This window comes from Conger conger, chromosome 16 (assembly GCF_963514075.1).
Source record: "Conger conger chromosome 16, fConCon1.1, whole genome shotgun sequence".
Lineage (NCBI taxonomy): Eukaryota > Metazoa > Chordata > Actinopteri > Anguilliformes > Congridae > Conger > Conger conger.
Window position 1 is genome coordinate 7,425,426 of NC_083775.1, and position 8,503 is coordinate 7,433,928.

Below are 8,503 nucleotides of genomic sequence, written 5' to 3' on the forward strand. Positions count from 1 at the left end.
CACACACAGACACATACACACACACACACACACACACAGACACATACACACACACCACACCACACACATACCACAAACACGCAGGAGTATGAGTATACACACACCATTTTTACTGAAAGGGAATTTGCAGGTTGCCTCCAGTGATCTGTGGTGTCTGTTTGCGCTTGCAGGTTCAAGCACAGCTCTTGCAGTTTGCAGCAAAAAACATTGGTCTGAACCCTGCACTTTTGACCTCACCAATCAGCCCTCAACATATGACTCTGCTGAACCAACTTTACCAGCTGCAGCTGGTGAGACCCATGTTACCATGTTCCCTGTCTCATCCCACCTGCTGTGGCAGTTCAACTGCAGGAATTACCCATGCCAGTAATGCATGCTGAACTGAATTGGTCTGAGTATTCACAGGGTATATGCACATACCCACACACAGACATGCACACACACACACAGATACGCACGCACACACACACACACACACACACTCACGCTCACGCATCACACACATATTCTGTTCTAATAATGGGGCCACTTCACTCATACTTGTGGCACTTCACTGTGTCTCATTACTGTACTATGCACCTAACATTGTCATGCAAATGGAAAAGGACAAAATGCGTAGAGATATTAGGAAGTCTTTTTTTAGTAGGAGTGGTCACTGTGTGGAATAGCTTGCCAGGACATGTAGCGGAGGCAGAAACACTGGGGGTTTTCAAGACCAATTTCTGGGCTGAATGGTCTGTTCGGTTATGTTGCTGTAGAGTAGTGCATCTGCTGAGTGTAAGTGTGATTCATTTGTTCCCCTGTGCGAGGGGTCCTGTGTGCTGATCTCAGATCAGCTGAGGCTAACTGAGAGGTGTGTGTGTGTGTGTTCAGGCCTATCAGCGTCTGCAGATCCAGCAGCAGATGCTGCAGGCCCAACGCAACGTATCCGGGCCCATCAGACAACAAGAGCAGCAAGTGAGTCTGCCCCGGCTCCTGCCCCGGCTCCTGCCCCTGCCCCTGCCCCTGCCCCTGTCCCTGTCCAATCCACACCCTGAATCCTTTACAGCATCTCCAAACCCTTTACCTTTTATCAGGTGTGAGGTCACAAATGTGTGATCTGAAGGTTCTGGGCTGAACTGGACATTCTAATGCTGATGATGTAACAGTCAGCGCTGGTAACTGAAGGCAGCGCTGTTCTAGAACTCTCGGCTTTCAATTACCAGCACGGAAAAAAAATAAAAAAGCATTCCAAAAAGACCTACTCTTCAAAGCGTTAATATTTAACATCATCTAATATTTAATTTGACTGTCTGCACCTGTCGAAAATATAAACTGAAATGATACAAGTGAACCATCCCTTTGTTATTTGATTTACTCTTGTAAAGCTTATTTTCATTTGTAGGGCTTTCTCTTTGTTTTTATCACGCTGTATGCGCCTACTGCAAACATCGCTCCGAGGTTGCCTTAATAATTATTATAAATTCATTATTAATTCGTTTTATTATTAAGTAATTTACACAGGCAGCCTGTAGTGTAGTGGTTAAGGTAAATGACTGGGACGCGCCAGGTCGGTGGTTCTAATCCCGGTGTAGCCACAATAAGATCCGCACAGCCTTTGGGCCCTTGAGCAAGGCCCTTAACCCTGCATTGCTCCAGGGGAGGATTGTCTCCTGCTTAGTCTAATCAACTGTACGTCGCTCTGGATAAGAGCGTCTGCCAAATGCCACTAATGTAATGTCATTTTTAGTATCATTAGCATCCTCCCTGAATACCAGTGGAATTGCGTGTGTCTGATTGAGAGCGTTTCTGTTGCCGGTCCTCCCTCAGGTTGCACGTACAATCAACAACATGCAGCAGCAGATCCAGCAGCACCAGCGCCAGCTGGCCCAGACCCTCCTGCTCAAGCAGCAGCAGCACCCCGGCCACCCCGGCCTCCACCCCGGCGCCGGCAAGTCCGCCCTGGACGGCTTCCCACCCCACCCCCAGGCTCCGGGCCTACCCGACCTGCAGACCAAAGAACCGCAGTCTTCTCCCAACTCCTACGGCCCCTACTGTGAGTGCATCCCTAAATCTATAGCTCCCTACACCCTCTGTGAGTGCATCCCTAAATCTAAAGCTCCCTACCCCCTCTGTGAGTGCATCCCTAAATCTAAAGCTCCCTACCCCCTCTGTGAGTGCACCCTAAATCTAAAGCTCCCTACCCCCTCTGAGTGCATCCCTAACTCGAAAGCTCCCTACCCCCTCTGTGAGTGCATCCTAAATCTAAAGCTCCCTAAATGCATTGAGTGCCCTAGCTAAGCTCTCCCCACCCACTCTGTGATTGTACCTTGAAGGTGCCGGGACACTCAACATATTACATTAGTTATTTATAAATAACTATGTATAAATACGGATGTACTTCCAACATTAGTTGTCCAAAATGGATGTAAATACCCTCAGGTTAAAGGTGACAATCTGCAAATTTACTCATTGTTCAATTTCAAATCCAATCAGCTGGAGTACTGAGCCAAAATAACAAATTGTACCTCCGTCCTGAAAGACTGTAACCCCCTTCTTCCCCTCCAGCTGGACTGAACCCCAACATGAATGTAAGCAACATGGAGGTGGGCGGCCTGTCCATGAAGGACCCCCCCCAGCCCCAGTCCCGCCTCTCCCAGTGGACACACGCCAACTCCATGGAGACCCTGTCCGGAAGCTCCTCCCCCCTGGAGCCCAACCTCAGCAAGCACGGTACGGGGGCGGGGCCTGAACCGGAATGACATCACTCTGTTAGTTTAAGCAACCGAATGACCTGAAATCAAATCGAAACCCATCGCTGTAATGCGTGCTAATCTACCGTAGCTGCATAAGGAGAATTCGTTAAGGGTATGTTTGGCATTCACTGGCCTGTTTGAAGACCCCCAGCGAGCAGCAGCAGAAAGAAAGAAAATGGTTAAAAGTGTGAAAGAACCCCTGAAATCTCGTTATGGTTTATTGTTTGTAGCGGGACTCTGGTTATTTTCATTGTGGCTGTGTACCATGCACTCGGTGAAGTGTTTTGACCCTCTTAGAAGTGAGGTCAGAAATATGCGATTAGAATGTTCTTAACTGAACATTCCAGTGCTGATGTCACAGTCACCGCTAATTGAAGTTCTAGAACACTGACTTGGAATGAAAAAAATAAATAAATAAAAATAAAACACACAAGGAAATGAATGGGTTAACATGTTACAGGCTCAGTTGCAGAAGGTTGACATAGTGAAATTAGTGTCCCAGTGAAAGTGACCGGTACACCCCCCCCCCCCCCCCCCCCCACCCCCCCTCAGGTGCCATGAGTGCAGGCCAAAACCTGGGCCCCCCCGGGAAACCGCCCCTGGATGACTCCTACAGCCCCTACAATCTGATGTCCAGCTCGGAGTCCCCTGCCAGCCCCTTGGTCCCCCCTGACAGCTGGGGTCAGGGCAAGAACTCCAACGACAAGATCTCCAACGGGACCAACATCAACTGGCCTCCAGGCAAGTAGGGGGCGCTGTGCTCTCTGAACCCATCTCCTGCAGAGCTGGGTGCTTGAGGGTCCATCTATTTTTTTATTCCTAGTATGTTAACTCAGTGAATTTGCTGAAGTCTGAAGTGAACCACACGTGGTGTATCCAGTAAAAATCCAATTATAATCAAGCGGAGGAGTCATTTATTGGAACATAAATGCATGCGGCCCTCCATGGGTCGAGCTGTGCACTGCTGCCTTTGAGAAGCTGAGTTGAGCTCGCTCAAGGGCCCAACGGCAGTGCGGGTCTTTTGTGACTACCCCGGCGCTTGAACCACCAACCTTCCGGGTCCCAGTCATCTACCTTAACCACTAGGCTACAGGCTGCTGAGTGGCTGCCTAGTCCGGTCCTGCTTTCCTTTCTGCCTCTACCTGACTGCTTGACGTTGTTGGTGCAATGTGTTGTTACGCTTGCAAGAGAGGTTCTTTTCTAAGCACGCCCCTTCGTGCATAGACTGTCTGTGCTGATGGCCGAGGTTCATGATCACGAGTACCTGTCTGATCTTACAGAGTTCTGTCCCGGAGTGCCCTGGAAGGGACTACAGAACATTGACCCGGAAACGGATCCAACATGACCCCAGGAAGTGTTCCCAGCGGCCCTACCATCAACACCAACATCCAGGACGTGAACCGCTATTTGCTGAGGGATCGAAGTGGAGGTAAAGAAAGAAAGGGAGGGATGGGGGGGGAGTGAGAGACGCAGAGAAGCGATTGTTTTTGGACTGCAAAGCTTGTGTTCTACCAGATCGCTCCCATTATCAAACCCGAGTAAGGCTGCAAACTTTGGACAGTTATTCTTAAGAGTGTAGTGCCCCATAGATTTGCCACTAGGGGGGCGCCCGTGTCCTGTCATGACTCTGCCCTTCTGAGGGTTGTTTTGTGGGGCTGCCTAGCCTGTACTACCCAACCTGAGGGGCCTCTTTCTGCGTGGACACCCCCGGAACGTCCGGGGGGGGGGGGCGGGACGACATCACCTTCATCGCTGTACCTTTTCTCCCCCCCCCCCCCCCCCCCCTCCCCCCCCACCCCCCACTCTCATTCCTCATTGGACGCCGTAGGCTCCTCCCCAACATCAGCTCAAAACGAGGCGCCGCCTCCTCCGGCGACTGGCCAATCGGTGCCTACAGCAGCTCTTTCGCTGTACCCTCCCCGGAGACTGAGGATGCAGGTATACAGCCACTTTGGCATAGCCCCCCCCACCCACCCACCCACCTCTCGGCCCCCTTCATCCCTCTCAACACCCCACTACTTCCTCCCCGGCATGTTGACCAACCCGGGGATGGCGGTTAGATCATCCCACAGCTTGCCTGTGTGTACATATTTCCCTTAACCGTGCCCGGTATAACTGTCCCCCAGTGTCTAAAGCCCCCTCCTGTCTGTACACGGTTGCAGTGATTTGCTGTGGTCTTGAGTTTTCTCTCCTGTGTGAAATTTTAAGTGTCTTTAAGTGTGGGTGCTGAATCTGTATCAAGTAAGTCTCAGGCCTATCTTTGTCCTGGATGATCGTCAGAATTCTGCGTCAACGGATAGGTGTGCCCCAGGGCTCCCTCTCTGTAACCCCACCTCTTCTGCTGTGTCCTGCCTGTGTTTGGGTGTCTCCGATAACCTGCTCTTTGAGCGCACGCCTGGTGTGACGTCCCTTGAGTTTGCTGGCTTGAGGCCTGTCTGGAACAGTGGTCACGCGGCGTACCTGCCTCAAATGATCCCCATGGTCACCGGATCGCTGGAGGGTGAAAGTGTCTGGACCGCCGCCGGAGGGGGAATTGAAACTGGGCATATGAGAAACTGAATGCTCTTCAGCCCTGTGTTGCGTGTCGTGAGGGTGTATTTCAGTCATCAACGCTGGAGCACTCTGTAGTGTGAAGGCATGCCCCAGCAGTCGGACCATGTCATCTGTATGGAGGGCTTGCAGTGACATGCTTTCTCCCTTTCTCTCCCCCCCCATCCTCTGTCTCTCACCTTCATCTATCTCTCCTCTTCTCCCTCTCTCTCTCCCCCCCCCTCTCTCTCTCTCTCTCTCTCTCTCTCTCTCTCCTCCCTCTCTCTCTCTCTCTCTCTCACTCCCCCCTCTCTCTCACTCTCTCTCCCCCCCCTCTCTCTCTCTCTCTCTCTCTCCCCCCTCTCTTGCTCTCTCTCACTCCCTCCCCCCCCCTCTCTCTCTCTCTCTCTCTCTCCTTCTCTCTCTCTCCTTCTCTCTCTCTCTCTCTCTCTCTCTCTCTCTCTCTCTCTCTCTCTCTCTCTCTCTCTCACAGCTAAGTTGTCTGATATGAAGTCCAGCTGGTCTCCGGGGCCGTGTCCCACCCCCAGGCCTCTCTGTCCCACGAGCTCTGGAAGGTTCCGCAGGGCCCCGGAACGCCGCCACCCCCCCGCGCCCCCACCTGGCCTGACCAACGCCAAGCCCTCCTCCACGTGGGGAGGCACCACCCTGGCCTGGTGCCTGGCTGGAGCAGCTCCTACTCCTCTGGTGCGCCCACTGCAGGACGTACCCTCAGGGCCTGCCTTCCCAAAATCAGCTTTACCTAACTTTACCTGTGCCATTTCTATTGTTTTCCTTATATCTCTGTAACTGTAAAATTATCACCCGTATGAACTTAGTTTTTGTTTGATTGACGCATGCCTTCTTGGCCAGGTCAGTGACGCATAGGTAGAGGCTTGCTACACGCTGGACTGTTTACTCTGCAGCCAGAGCGGCTTCCGTCTCTCACTCACTTTCTCTCTTCTCGCTTTCCTCCTCTTCCTCCCTCTATTTCTCTCTATATCCCTTCTCTCCCTCCCTCTCTCTCTCTTCCTTCCTCCCTCTCTCTCTCTCTCTCTCTCCTCCCTCTTCCCCCCTCTCTTTCTATCTCTTCCCTCCCTCTCTTCCTCCCTCTCTTCCTCTCTGTCTCCCCCCCCCCCCCTCCCTCCCTCTCTCTCTCCCTGAGCAGGAACCACCTGGAGTACAGACAGCTCCAACAGAACCAGCAGCTGGCTGGTCCTGAGGAACCTCACACCCCAGGTACTGGCTCCCCGCCCCCAAAGCGCTCTCTGTCTCTTCCAATCCGAGGCCAATTCACATCAGCTGTACATCTCAAGGGGTACAGGAATACAGTAATGTCTGGAGGGTGGGGAGGGTCTTGGGAGAAATGTAATCACGCTATATTACTGTAATTACTGTAGTATTTACTAATTATCACTGATTTATGTTCGGGCCGGTGTGGGATACTGCAGTGTCAGCCTGCAACATCACAATTTGAGAGGGCTCTCTCTCAAAGTCAGATTGCTCTATTGGCGTGACGCCAAAGCATTATTATCAATCGAAATAATAACTTTAAAGATGAATGTAATAACAACAACAACAATAAATATAAAAGATTCAAATATAACATCTCTCCCGCTCCCTCTTTCTCTCTCTCTCTGTCTCTCTCTTTGGCTCCCTCTCCCTCCTCTCTCCTTCCCTCCCCCTCTCCCTCTCTCCTCTCTGTCTCTCTTTGGCTCCCTCTCCTCCTCTCTCTCCTTTTCTCCCCCTCTCCCCCTCCCTCCCCCTCCCTCCCCTCTCTCCCCCTCCCTCCCCCTCTCTCCCCCTCTCTCCCCCTCTCTCTCTCTCTCTCTCTCTCTCTCTCTCTCTTTGGCTCCCTCTCCCTCCTCTCTCCTTCCCTCCCTCCCCCTCTCCCCCCTCCCTCTCTCTCCTCCCTCCCTCTCCCCCTCCCCCTCCCCCTCCCCCTCCCCCCCTCCCTCCCCCCCTCAGATTGACGGGTCGACGCTGCGGACTCTGTGCCTGCAGCACGGGCCGTTGATCACGTTCCACCTGAGCCTGCCGCAGGGCAACGCCGTGGTGCGCTACAAGCTCCAAGAGGAGGCGGCCAAGGCCCAGAAGTCCCTGCACATGTGCGTGTTTTTATTTTATATATATTATATAACCTATTATAGGAGGGGAGAGAGAGGGGGGAGAGAGGGAGGTGGGAGAGAGAGAGAGGGAGTGTGAGAGGAGAGAGAGGGAGGGGGGGGGGGGGGGGAGAGAGAGCCTATTACTCAATCTCTAAGTCACTCCGATGAAGGCCTAGTGCCGAAACGTCAGCACGTCTGCCAATAAAGTGGTGACCCTGTAAAGTAGCAGTGTTGCGCTTTTTCCTTACTTTTTCTAAACAATACGTTGACCTGTAAATAAACGGCACAGAAATTGAGTAACTGACTTCAGTCCAACCCCCGGCGTAGCCACAATAAGATCTGCACAGCTGTCGGTCGCTTTGGATAATAAAAAATAAAAAAAACATAATAAATGAGGTAATGTAATGTGCGATTCAGGATGGTTTCTAGTCTCACCCGCTGCTCGTCGCTGCCCCTGCAGGTGTGTGCTGGGAAACACCACCATCCTGGCGGAGTTCGCGGGCGAGGAGGAGGTCAACCGCTTCTTTGCACAAGGCCAGTCCCTCGCCTCCACGCCCGCCTCCAGCTGGCAAGCCCAACCCGGGAACCAATCAGACGCGGCTGGGTGGGCCGGGGGCGGGGCCGCAGCACGCCATGGGCCACTGGAACAGCGGCGGGGGCGGGGCCAAGCCGGGCGGCGACATGCTGTGGGGCGGGGTCCAGCAGTACTCCAGCTATGGGGGCCTCCGGGAGGGGAGGATGGGCGTGTCATCGGGAGCCCCCACCCCTATCAACAACGCTGCTTCCTGGGGACCTTCTGAGCGGAGAGTCCATGTAGGACTGCAGAGGAAAAACGTTAAAAGACTACAACAACCAAGCAACCTGAGGAGAACTACAACAATGGAAAACAAAATGCAAATGGGATATTAAAAAAAAAAAAAAACAACAAAAAAATGGTAAAAACCAAGCAATCGTGTGACGATAATCAGTATCCGTGGACCTTTCCAGAGCCGAAGGTTCGAGGGGTTTGAGGGTTGGGGTTCGAGGGGTTTGAGGCGTTTGGGGTTTGACGCGTTTGCCTTGGAGGCTGCTTCTCTTCATTGCTGTTTTCGGGAAATGAATAAAAAATTTTTTTCCCTGTTTTCTTTACTTTGG

At 52.4% G+C, this 8,503-nt stretch overlaps 1 protein-coding gene across 1 annotated transcript in view; it reads left to right on the forward strand.

Annotated features, from left to right (window-relative positions):
* LOC133114702 (trinucleotide repeat-containing gene 6C protein-like) overlaps positions 1–8,186 on the forward strand; it is a 42,199-nt gene extending 34,013 nt beyond the window's left edge. Inside the window, 19 exon segments of the mRNA XM_061224281.1 lie at positions 171–290; positions 874–957; positions 1,810–2,041; positions 2,548–2,712; positions 3,288–3,476; positions 4,016–4,072; positions 4,075–4,164; positions 4,564–4,602; positions 4,605–4,673; positions 5,758–5,796; positions 5,799–5,875; positions 5,877–5,928; positions 5,931–5,969; positions 6,430–6,500; positions 7,230–7,369; positions 7,830–7,944; positions 7,946–8,078; positions 8,081–8,139; positions 8,142–8,186. Of these exon segments, the coding sequence (XP_061080265.1) occupies positions 171–290; positions 874–957; positions 1,810–2,041; positions 2,548–2,712; positions 3,288–3,476; positions 4,016–4,072; positions 4,075–4,164; positions 4,564–4,602; positions 4,605–4,673; positions 5,758–5,796; positions 5,799–5,875; positions 5,877–5,928; positions 5,931–5,969; positions 6,430–6,500; positions 7,230–7,369; positions 7,830–7,944; positions 7,946–8,078; positions 8,081–8,139; positions 8,142–8,186 (1,815 nt within the window).
* Positions 8,187–8,503: the final 317 nt, after the last annotated feature.